This window comes from Paralichthys olivaceus, chromosome 6 (assembly GCF_024713975.1).
Source record: "Paralichthys olivaceus isolate ysfri-2021 chromosome 6, ASM2471397v2, whole genome shotgun sequence".
Lineage (NCBI taxonomy): Eukaryota > Metazoa > Chordata > Actinopteri > Pleuronectiformes > Paralichthyidae > Paralichthys > Paralichthys olivaceus.
The window spans coordinates 6,241,527-6,253,683 of NC_091098.1; the positions used below are offsets into that span (position 1 = coordinate 6,241,527).

The 12,157-nt window shown below is 41.9% G+C and overlaps 1 protein-coding gene across 1 annotated transcript in view; it reads right to left on the reverse strand.

The window, feature by feature from the left end:
* LOC109630544 (LHFPL tetraspan subfamily member 4 protein-like) overlaps positions 1-3,621 on the reverse strand; it is a 28,686-nt gene extending 25,065 nt beyond the window's left edge. The window contains exon 1 of the mRNA XM_020088807.2: positions 2,268-3,621. Within this exon, the coding sequence (XP_019944366.1) occupies positions 2,268-2,676 (409 nt within the window). The 5' untranslated portion in view covers positions 2,677-3,621. The remainder of the gene's footprint in view (positions 1-2,267) is intronic.
* Positions 3,622-12,157: the final 8,536 nt, after the last annotated feature.

Genomic DNA, 12,157 nt, shown 5'->3' on the forward strand with positions numbered 1-12,157 from the left:
ACATCGCATATGCATCGCATCAATTTCTGAGGACACAAACTACTCACCAAGCGTACGCAGGATACGCGAGGCAGCCATGATGCATCTGCACAGTTAAAAGTATATTTATGGCCTTAGTGAGAATTATTTCATGGTGATATTGTAACTTTTAGAATTTTTTTAAAACTAATATTTTACTTGATGAGTTTGCAGACACAGGTTGATGAAGATCAAGGGTGTAGAATCTGTACGTCTGCTTTTCAGTGCGATTCGTGCTGATTGTGGAACACCAAACCATTTCCACACACACTGCAGAACAGAGGACAGAGTGGGCAGATGAGGAAAAGAACAATACCGAAGGAAAAAAGTGCTGATCTCTCTCTCCCTCTCTTTTCCCCGTTCTGCCTCTCGCTTTCATTCCCCCTTTCTCTCATTCAGCAGGCTGACTGTTTCCGTACAGAAAACTGACTCCCACGCTGTTTCTGCCTGGCCTATTTATCACATTGATCAGCTTTATAAAGGAGTGGGATATACACAGGAGACTCGCATGAGAGAGATCCTGATGCCTCACAACTTCTGGGAAACACTCAAAGGTGAAGTCTTGCTGATGTGGTCATTTTTACATGGTGTGGTTTTGTGGCATCAAATCACCACAGATTTAACATTCATTTTAGGCTTATTCTCTCGCAACGACATTGCATTTATCTGCAATGTGATGGCACTGAAAATCAACAGAAAAGACAACAGCAATCTTGATAAAATTCGCAATCAAGCCTTTATCCTAAAAGTAGAATTAAACGGGAATAGAGCTGAAGTGATTAGTCTGTTGATCGACGACTTGATGACAGACAATATTATGATTGAGTGGTTGGAAAAGGAGAAAAAAATCTATTTCCAGCTTCTATCATTTACGATTTGCTGACGTCCTCTAAACCAACCACAAAAACAGTTGTTGAGAAGAAAAAGAAAAAACAAAGCGGAGCTTAATCAAGAGCAAAAGGATAGTTTCACTTTACTGCAGGAGATTACCTATAAAATTGATAATTAGAAATCAAATAAATCCTGCTTTTGTTACACATTTGCTTCTTGGTGCTATAAGTCATAAACCAACTTTATAATGTAATGCTTGGTGCCTTTAAACTTTTTAGTCTTTTGATTACAACATCTGCAGAGGGGTTTTATCTTACAGGCACAAATCGAAACACCCCCCCATTGGTAAATGTTTCAGAGCCCCTGCCTTTCTCCAGCACTAAACCCAGGCAGTTGTCTGTGTAGGTAGCAAAACTCTAGCTCTACTGCTTCTGCATGCACTGGGAAGGTGCCGTTTAAACACCCAAACCCTTGTGCAAAGCATTAATATCTGCCCACAAGATCAGGAGACGAAAAACACACTAATCCAATCGACCTGGAATCATCCCTCAGAACTGCATGGAGGCGCTTATGTCCATTGCACCGCGCATCCATCGTGCCATGCACACCACATTACATTGCATGGCTGTACATGAAGTGAAATGGATGAATGAATGACATTTGCACGGAGCAGCGATCCCCTGCTGTCTGCATGCTTTCTTTCTTTACAGTGGTGCAGCCTCGAAATATAAACGGTAACATGGTGTATGCTGTTGCTCTCGGTGCGTTCAGCGACGTGAATTATGGGAGAAAGGTATCCCTACTGTCTCTGTGCTGCTGCTGCTGCTGCTGCTGCAGGAGTGGAGAGGATCTGCACAACACTCCTAATTATCTCTAACAAGAGCAAGCCTATACTCTACTGTTAACACTACATCATATCCACTTCAGTGGACTAACAGAAAACACACACACACGGTTCTAGTTGTATTTATCTAGGCACGTGGAACTTTACTGATATGCATGGACAGTAGCGCACCTTTTAACAGTTGTTTTCATGCATTTAAATATATATTGGACTTATGGTTTGAAGTCTTGAAGATTTAGGGGGTGAATACGAAATGCTTCTGTAACATTTATTAACTATGTGTAACTATGTACATTATGTTATATTTTGTTTAGTTTGCTTATGATTTGCTTATCTATCTATCTATCTATACAAGGCAATGCATTTGAATGCAAAGGTGGACAGAATTTTGATGTGTTTGATTTATTTTATTAAATGAACCACATGGCTAAATGATTCAATGCACTGTGGTGATTCGTGCCGTGTTGCTTGATCTTTGTGTGCAGGGGGGTTCGCCCCCTTACGAGGCATCTTTTTGTGGATCTATGTCAGTGAAAGGACAGCCGATGACAGTACATGGTGAGAGTGCACCTACCACACAGCAGCTGCATCCAGGCGCAGGTCTTGTAAACGGTGGAGGTGTTGCAGAAGAAGAAGAGCGCCATGCAGGCGATGCAGCTGAGGATCAGCACCATGGACAGCAGCACGAACACCGAGGCCGCCTTGAAGGCTCCGGACGGGATGGAGCTGAAGTCGGAGAAGCTGCCCACGCAGGTGAGCTCCCGGCTGGGCGACGGCCCGGTGCCCACGCAGTAGTGGAAGAGGCCGAAGTAGCCGGCCTGCGGCGTGTTGACGCTGTCTCCGATCCAGTAGGGCTGGATGAACACCACCACGTTGACGATGGCGAAGCAGATGGTGAAGATGGCCCACAGCACCCCGATGGCGCGGGAGTTGCGCATGTAATTGTCATGGTAGATCTTGGAGGCTTCCTGGGAAGGCAACATGTTTGGTGTTTTTTCCCCCCTCTTTCCTCCTTACAGCTCTCTTTCCACCCCGTCCACCTCCCTCTTTAGACTATTTTAGAAATAAAATGGAAATAAATAAAAAACAGGAAACAAACTGCAGGACACCTCTCACTTTGTGTTTCCCCTCTTTGTCAAATCTCCTGCGCCAATATGCTCCTGGTTTGGCTGTTTCTTATGTGACTGTTAAATGGGCCTACATAACCATAGGATAAAAAAATATGTATATGATCTCACAGGACTAAACATTGTAAAAAATAAAAATGATTGGAGGGGTGGGGGGGTGCTACATTGAAGCAATGCAAAATCATGGTCTACCTATACTAGTAATGAATAATTTACCAAGACCAGTGATTCAACATTGCTGTCTAAGGCTCCTCAGGGCTACACCATGAATGATTAAAAATACAAATCCATCAAAATAGGATTTTCTTTATTTCACAGTCGTCGGTGGGCGGGGGGCTAAAGCCGTTTTTCATCCTCATCCATCGGCTTTTTTCTGCAGGATGTCCTTTATTACCATCCGTCTCATCAGACGCGTGTGTTGCCCGAAGCCAGCGGTGGAGCCCGTCTTTACCTTCCGAGGCATCCGTGGGGGTGCTCCCCTTCCTCTCTGCGCCCTTAGTGTCCACGCAGCATCCACAAACCCCACGCAATGAAACCTCAAAAGAAAAAAAAAAAGAAAAAGAAAAACGAGGAAATGTGACAAACACGAGCCCCTCCGTCAAATGTCAACAGTCCTTTCTCGTAGATCCGACATCCTCCACCGCCTCGACTCCATTATCATCACGGTTCTTCTCGCAGCCTTTATCCAGTATGTCTCCTCTCCCTCTCTCTCCTCCCTCTCCGTCCTCCTCTGCGCGCCCCCCGGAAGATGCTGATGTTGTGGGCTGCTGCCGATGACAGCGATGGGGCGCATTCACGTGTACGCGGGCGCAGCAGTAGCAGCAGTAATGGGGAAGGGGGGTGGTGGAGGACGCCACGTTCGCCTTGAATCCCCAAATCAGAAACGCAAATCTTCAAATATTCCCTCACGTGTGGATGAACGATGATCTTCTCCGTGACAGGGTCCTGTCAAAACGACCAACATGAGTGCATGGAGACCCCAGCTTGGTTAAACCCAGGGAAGCCAGGAGTGTGAGTGCACTGTAATCTGAATACAACACATTGTCCTGTTTTTCCACGTGTAATAAACATAGGCTATTAAAATGTATTTCAATTCATATGTTTCTTTGTCACCAAAAGGTCAAGAACAAGAGTCTCTAGCCATGCTAGCATCATCATGCAAACACTCATAGGGAAAAGGCTAATATTGTGAGGCAGGTAAAATGTTTAGCCTACAACGTTCATCAAACACAAAGCGCAGCGTTCTAAATTGACCGAATTGTGTGACAAATTGAAATTCTGACCTGATGATTGGTGGTGTCAAATTTATTTGACTTCATCCCAACTGGACATAAATGACTGTGCCAAATGTCACCACAATCCATTTATTAGCTGCTTCACTAAAAACCAAATTGTGGAGCATTAGGAAAATTATATTAATCAAAGTTTATTAAGGTTTATCCTCTGGGAATCATGAATGCCTATTGCTGTTGCCAAACCTTTGACAACTCCAACCTGCTGGTGCTGCCTCTTGAAAAGTTTCTGAATTGCCAAAGTCATTCTGGTTTATCCTTAGAGCACCTATAATTGCTATGCAGCTGGATTTCTCACAAGCAAAAACCTTTTCCAGGCTCAAAACTGTTGCTTGTGGCTGAACCCCAGCCACAAGTACTCTCCAAAGAGGACTTTGTAGATGTCTCTTGTGTTGGATCAGGCCAGGACCTGAGTCCGGTGAGTTTCATTCTCAGCACTGTTTGGCTTTCGCAACATTTTTTTTGCTCGAATTCAATATTAGATTGGAGCTGTGGATGCAAACTTTCCACCACTCTACCATTTGCTTCCTTCATGCAGCCTGGAACAAGAAACAAGAAGATTGCATCAACTGTGTGAAAAAATGGAGAGAAGGGATTTCAGCCCTGAGTTTTGCAGAAATTTGGTGCTGTCATGAAAAGGTACATTCTAGTCTGAGGTTCTTCATTTGTAAAAGTCAACACACACCACTGCATCAGCTGCATCACCAACTGTTCGGATTTGTCTGTCTGGAACAAAGTGGTGAACCAACCAACAAACCAATCAACTCTTACACTGCCGGCTTGGCCAACCTCTGGCCAATCAAATGAATCTCTTCGACATTTGTCATCATGCTCATTCTAGTAATAGCAATACAACAGGTACATTGTTCCCACCACAGCGTGTAAACATGAAAAAGCTCTAAATTCCTGCTCCACAGCAGAGTGCAGAGTACAGTACTCACCTCCTGTCTGTTTTCTTTAGGGGCTGATGTTTCTTTAACTGTTGAAGCTTTCATTTTCTGTCCATTAAAAGATCTGTTACTCACACTGGGGAGAAACACATCTGCCCTCAGGCTGCATATTCATGGCAAACTAGGTCAAGACAGTGGTCTGTGAGAGCGTGTGCTTTAGAGGTTCAAGAGACAAACACTGTTGCGTGTGATGACCACTGTAGGACCCAAATTCAGTCTGTAAGCAGGTTATACATGTGTTAGACAAGGTAAATGGGCAGAAGGGTTCTTGGAGGAACATGGACAGCCTTAATGTTACCACATGCTTGACAATTCACATAGAAGTCTGATTAATAATGCACTTAGACCGATCCTTCTGTTGTATCTCCGGGCTGCACTGTGCGCCCAGAACACACGTAGCACATCTGGATGCTGTCCAATCAAACATGTATTTTTGCCCCCTGCTTCCACAGCACTCAGACTATCTTTCTTCATCCCAAGGCCTCCTGTCATCTGTTCTGAGCAGCAGACAAGCTGTGTGTGTGTGTGTGTGTGTGTGTGTGTGGGTGTGTGTGTGTGTGTGATTCTGTATGTCAAATGTGCACATGGATGAGTGTGTGGGGATTCATGTGTGACAGTGTCATTTGTGAGAATATATGTGTGTGTGTGTGTATGTCTGTGTTCTTATACTTGTGAGGACCATTTTAAGCCGAGACTCTACAGAGTGAGGACAATTTTTGGAAAGTGAGGACATCACTTCACGTCACCTCACTTATTCATTGGGCTGTTTGAGGGTTAAGCCTTGGTTTAGGGTTATGGTTAGAATAAGGTTTATGTTAGGATAAAGGGTTATGGAAAATAGTATGTCAGTATGACACTTGTGAGTGTCCTCACCAAGATAGAAGTACAAATGTGTGTGTGTGTGTGTGTGTGTATGGGGGGGCATGTCTATCTATGACGGCCAATTTTGGTTCAATAGCATCATTGTGGGGACATTTTGTCTGGTCCTCAAAAATTTAAATTTCTTTTTGAGGGTTAAGACTTGGTTTTAGGGTTAGGGTTAGAATTTAGTTTAGGTTAGGGTTAGGGTTTCACATTTAGTTGTCATTAGGATTGGGAATGCATAATGCCAACGAGTGTCCTCACAACTATAGAGAGCCATGCATGTGAGTGTGTGTGTGTGTGTGTGTGTGTGTGTGCTAAAACTGACAGAGTGAGAGCAGAAGGTGTAGCTGCTGAAGTGAGGACGTACAAAATCAACTTGTACACAACGAGGGCACGCCCCTTGAGTAATGAGATTTGGCTTTGGGGGGTGAGGGGGTTGTGAATTGTGTGTGTGTGTGTGTGTGTGTGTGTGTGTGTGTGTGTGTGTGTTTTAGAATTGTCAGACTGTGCTGCCCTGTGTAAAAGCGTAAAGCTGTAAAACACCTCATGTCATCATGATGATGTGTGTGATATTTATATTTCCCTTATCATCATGTGGCATATCAAAGACACATTTTAGATTTTGAAGCTTGTGAGTTTGACACAGTGTTACCAGTCATGTCTCCATTTTAGCACCTGGCATATGGTTGTTCTTATGACCTTATCTAAGACTGTCATCTGCTGGAATAACAGTGAACTGCAAGTGTGGACTTCGGTTGAAATGAGATCTTAATTGTTTTAATATAGTGCATTAAAATAGCCCATAAAAACCAGTGCACACACATATCAGCTGACCCTCAAAAGATAACTGGGATGGATGGATGACCTAGTCTTCCCCCTGTAGTTCTCACAGCAGAGTTCTAAGCTTTGCAGTCTTATTATCATACCTCTTCAAATTAAAGTAGAACAAATAATTCAATGGCTACAATCAAACACTACCATACAAATTGGAAGCTATGTAAACATTTAAATTTGATGTGTAGAGGCAAACTAAAATAATGTAAAGTGAAAATATAATGGCCTCTGTGTGAGATGTTTTCTGGAAGCTGCTGAAAGCACCAGCAGCTGATGTCTTATACAAAAGACTTTAATGTAGACTTGATGCATCAAGGAGACCAGAAGGTGGAACAATATACAAACGCTACAGAATAACCAGAGCAATTGTCCCCCCAAGTCTGAAGATGTCTCCCACAGCATCCTCATATATGTTCCTGACCTTAGGCACTGCTCTGAGAGAAGGGAGTAGCTTTCACAGCGATAACAAAAGAATAAATAACTCTGTTGAAGTGCAATGCTGCACGATGTCTGGGCAGTGTTACATTTCTTTAAACGGGACAATGCAAGAAGTATTTGAAGTAATGAGATGATTGACTTTTGTGTAGTTTCCACTGTTCTACTCTCTGCTTCTGTAGGGCAGTTTGTGTGTTCTCATGTTTTTAAGATATGACCCCTCATGTTTCATCACTTATCACTTAATGAAAACATAACATGTGTGTTATAAAAGTATTATGACACACATTATGACAATAATGATATTAATAATAACAATAAGAATAATGGCACTAGTAATAACAATACTAATCATTATCGTTATAATTATTATCATTATTATGAATATATATTTTAGGAGGAGTTATTAAATTAGATAATAGCTATAACAAATATGAGAAGACTGGCACAGATACATTTTAATAGAATATATTTAATGCTGATAATTGACAAATTTCAGCACAAAATGGTTGCAGTGATGTGGAAGAAACACTAGAGGGAAGCATTTTATCAAACCTGGAGATGTTATGGCACATTTGGGTGTATTTCAAATGACTTTACCCCTTCATACAGTCACAACTTCTTTGCTATGATATATCTATATATAGATATCTATATATCTGTATAGATATATAGATATATAGATATTTCTTTAGCTCAGCCTTCAAGAGGGACAAACACAACAATTGGAAATTATACAGTTTCCCAACAATAGGTAAACATTGCTGGGTACAGACATAATTGTTTGTGTGTCTGATTTGATTCCTGCTCCTTGTTTCCACTGAGGATCAGCGACATGCAGAGAAAATCTTGATGTGAGTTCATAAGAATTCACTCCACACTCTGAACCCTGAAACAATAACTGAGAACCAGCCATCAGTTTATGACTTCTTTTGTGGCTGGTCTGGGATGGTTGTCACACAACTTCAATATTCATTTCCTTCTCCTTCAGCTGCTTTATTGAGTCATTGCCCGAGTCGTATCCTCAGCGGAGCTGCTGGTCCAGCTTCTTGTAGGCTGCGAAGTTTTGGGGGCATTCGGATGCAAGCCTAGCAAATCAAACATGCTGTCACATCATCAAACACATTTTTCAACAGGGATTGGAGCTGGAAATAGGGCAGTGTCATGTTCTGCAAGGCTATACATTCAGAAACAGCACACACACTGTTTCCATGTCCATTCTTTGAGGTATCTGAGCTTCATTTCTTGCACCAGTACAGTCCGTTCTAAACCTCCCTGTTTGTAATGTTCTGTTTTTCTTGTCCTGTGTTAAAGCTCTGCAGCTACTTCAGAATTATTCCTTGTCATTAGTAGGTCCTCCTCAAACAGTTCTACAATATACTGTCACTTTGTATTGTTTGAGTGCTGGACGTTGTGTGCAGAGCTTTTTATAAACAGTATATGGTGCAGAGTGAAGGTCATCCTACCTGCTTTATCTGTGATGAAGATTTATAGTCAATGCTTTTCATATATTTTACTTTCATGGTTTTTCTGTTTGAACGCGACCTACATCACTTCCTCTGCTCGCGCAGTTGTATAGAATGTTTGACAATATGTTTTAATGCTTGCCTTGCTCTAATCAGAGCATGCTTGTTTGTATCTGTGGGTAGACATGTACTGTTTAACCAGGAGGCATCTCATTTGGTGCACTCATTACATCTTAATCAGAGAAAATTGTGAATGCAACAGAAACGAGATGAGCTGCTGCTTCCATGAGTCTCAGAGCTGTGTGCTCTCTGGGCTTGTGGACCCACTCACAACAGCACTGGCTTCTCTCGAGCTTCCATAACACATACACCGCAGCAGGTGTAGTTACCTCAGCCAGTACTTCTCCTTTCTTTTTCTGCTGGCTTCCTTCCGTGGCAGATACAGTACACACAAAGCATACACATGAAGCAAACGAGCAATCTGTTGTAAAGAACTCAGTAAATACTGTTGGGAACATTTGTCAACAGTGCACATTTGATGATCATGATACTCATCAGCCCTCAGAACAAAGATGAATGCACATTTGAGAACTCAGTGGTACAAGAACTATAAGCACTGTTACACAGAGATGCGGTCAGATGAGTAATCCTCCAACATATTCTCCATAAGTGGGCGAGTGCATCCGCGAACACCAAGTGAACAGTACAGAGCTGAATACTTGACCCCCACAGTGAGGGGTCCGGTGGTTCTGTTATTCAGTGCGGGGCATTTTTCTGGATGATACTGTCCTCTCAGGGTATTTGGGGTCATTTGTTCAGAGTGATCACCTTTATCCTGAGGTGGAGCAGTTATTTCCTCATAAGAGGGGGTCTGCTCCAGAATGACATTGCCCACCTATGGGAGAATTTAGACCAACGTGTTCAACAGTGCTTTCTACGACCATCATCAAAACACCCAATGAGGGAATGTCTTTATGAAAGTTGGTGTATATCCCTTCTGTTCAGAGATTGATGAAGCTCCGCTGGCTGCTATTTGTGGCTCAAAACCATTGCATGACTCTTTAAGCTGTTTTCAGACATGAAGAGAATGAATGAATCCACACTGGACTTTATCTGGAGTCTCTTTTTCGCATTTAAATACAGAAGCAGGAGATTCTCCGATCAGATGCATTGATAACAACACAGCCACGACTGAGCCCCACTGCACACACAGGCACTGTTGATCCTCCATTTTCAACGTCACATTACTGACTTATATGTAGGTCCAGAGGGCAGCCAATAGGTAAAGCTGACAGTGATCGCCCTCTACTGGATCATGAGGCAAACTACTTCAGACAATCTGATGAGCTTCAAAACAGTATCTTTTTATATTACAGTTCGAATAAGAATCCCACCCATGTTTGAATTAATCTTCTAGTATTGTAGTGTAATGATATGTACCTTGTTATAAACCAAACTGCTGGACAGACTTTGTCTCGATGATGATCAAATATCTACATTTCCACACAACAACACAACAGAAGAAGAACAAGACGGTGGTTTCACTGCTCTGTCTCCGGACATAATCCCAGTGATTGGGTTGAGTGGATGAAGTGGACAGAATGTGTGTGCAACACATTTGTGGGAACTTGTGTAACGCTGAGGGGCGAACTGTTAAAACAATATTTGATTTTCATTAGAACACCACAAGTGTGCTCAGCTGCTGAATAAATGGAAAAATGTAGATGATTACTTTTGTTTAGTCACTCATCTGCATCATATTCCAAATGAATATAATTAGATCTTAAATAACACAGCATACCTGAGGTTACAAATCCTTCTCCCAATAATGGTTTTATAAATTAACTAACATCGCCGTCATTAGCATAATCAGATATTTCAGTTTACGCTGCATGAATACTTCTAATCTAAAACTATTTTTCACATTCACATACTGTATGTAAATCAAACTCATTGACTTTACATTAAAGATTTACACATTTGCCGGTGCACATTTTTCACTTGTTAGAAACTTCTAAGAACCTCTATGTAGCACCACATATGATATTTTATATTATACTACTCACAATATTCAGACCAAGTTAAATGTTAAACAACCACAGTCAGAGCTGTTGACCTTGAGGCGGAGCAATGCCTTGCTTGAGGGCACCTCAATGGCGGTAACTTCATTCTATATCATTCTTAGTATTAACTAGTAAATTCAGTCGGTGTGCAGAAGAGAGGTATTGAACTGCAAGTCAACCTGTAGCCACACACAATGATGTCAGTAAATGTGGTGTTGCATACTATCCTTGCAGCACAAAATCTGATTATAATTTGGTATTGTAGATGTTGGGGAACATGCTGACGTCTGGAAGCATCATGTCCTCTTGGCAGCCAAAGACACTGATACACATGTGTAGGCTGTGCAAGATGCAGCTGTGCTGGAGGCTTTCACTGTTTGTCAGACACCTGCTTTGCTCTGCAGTGAAATGAAAACTAAACAGGATTTCTCCTCTTTGGATAATTAGCTGCCATACACACACACACACACACACACACACACTGTCCACTTTATCATCCAATCGCACATCCTCTTACAGGTCACCCAGAGACGGCAGAGTGGAAATTGAGTAAATAACTGGACTTTCCCCTCTGTCTCTCACTGTACTCTTTCATTTACTCCATTTTTCTGTCTTGTTTTTTTTTCTTCTTCATCTGGCCTCATTGTTACTCTGTCTTCGTCTGCCTCCATTTCTACCTCACTCCCCATTTCTCATGCTACCCATGAAAAATTTCAATTTCTGCCTGATCAGCTGCAAAATTTAGTGGGTCTGTAGGCACGTACACACACACACACACACACACACACACACACACACACACACACACACAGAGCTAAACATCTATTGGTCATTACTGCTGTGTGACAAGGCTAAAGGAGAGCTGATACAATCACGCTCACTGTCCATTACCTCTGAACCAATCCATAGATGGTCTATTGTTGCACATAATGATTCATTCTGTATGTTTTACAGGAGAGTGAGTCGCTGTGGTCTCTTGTGTTTCCCTCTTAAACCCTTCTTTGTTGTACCCCTTCCATCACCATTTTAATCTCTCACTAAACATTAACATGTCTTTTTGTTGTCACTCCTCAATGATGTTTGGCTGATTCTTAAATATCTTGTTTCCCCCCCTCAATAAGAAAAACAGCTTTTTCAAAACACAGCTCTTTTTTGCAAAAGCTTGGAAATGGAATTCTGATGACACACATCAACGACAAGCTGCTAATGGGGCAAAATAGGTTTTTCTGTATTTTTTAAGGACCTACTGACCCCACCACACATGTCAGGTTCATTATTTCCCCAAGCACCAGAAACCAATAGTGCTGACATGATCAGTTTATTTAAAAACATATGGAAATTAACCAAGTAAAGGAATAAATTAAAGAAATGCTATTGTTTGGGACATTCTGAGTAAAAAAAGATCAAATATTCACTTCATAGCACCGGCCTCT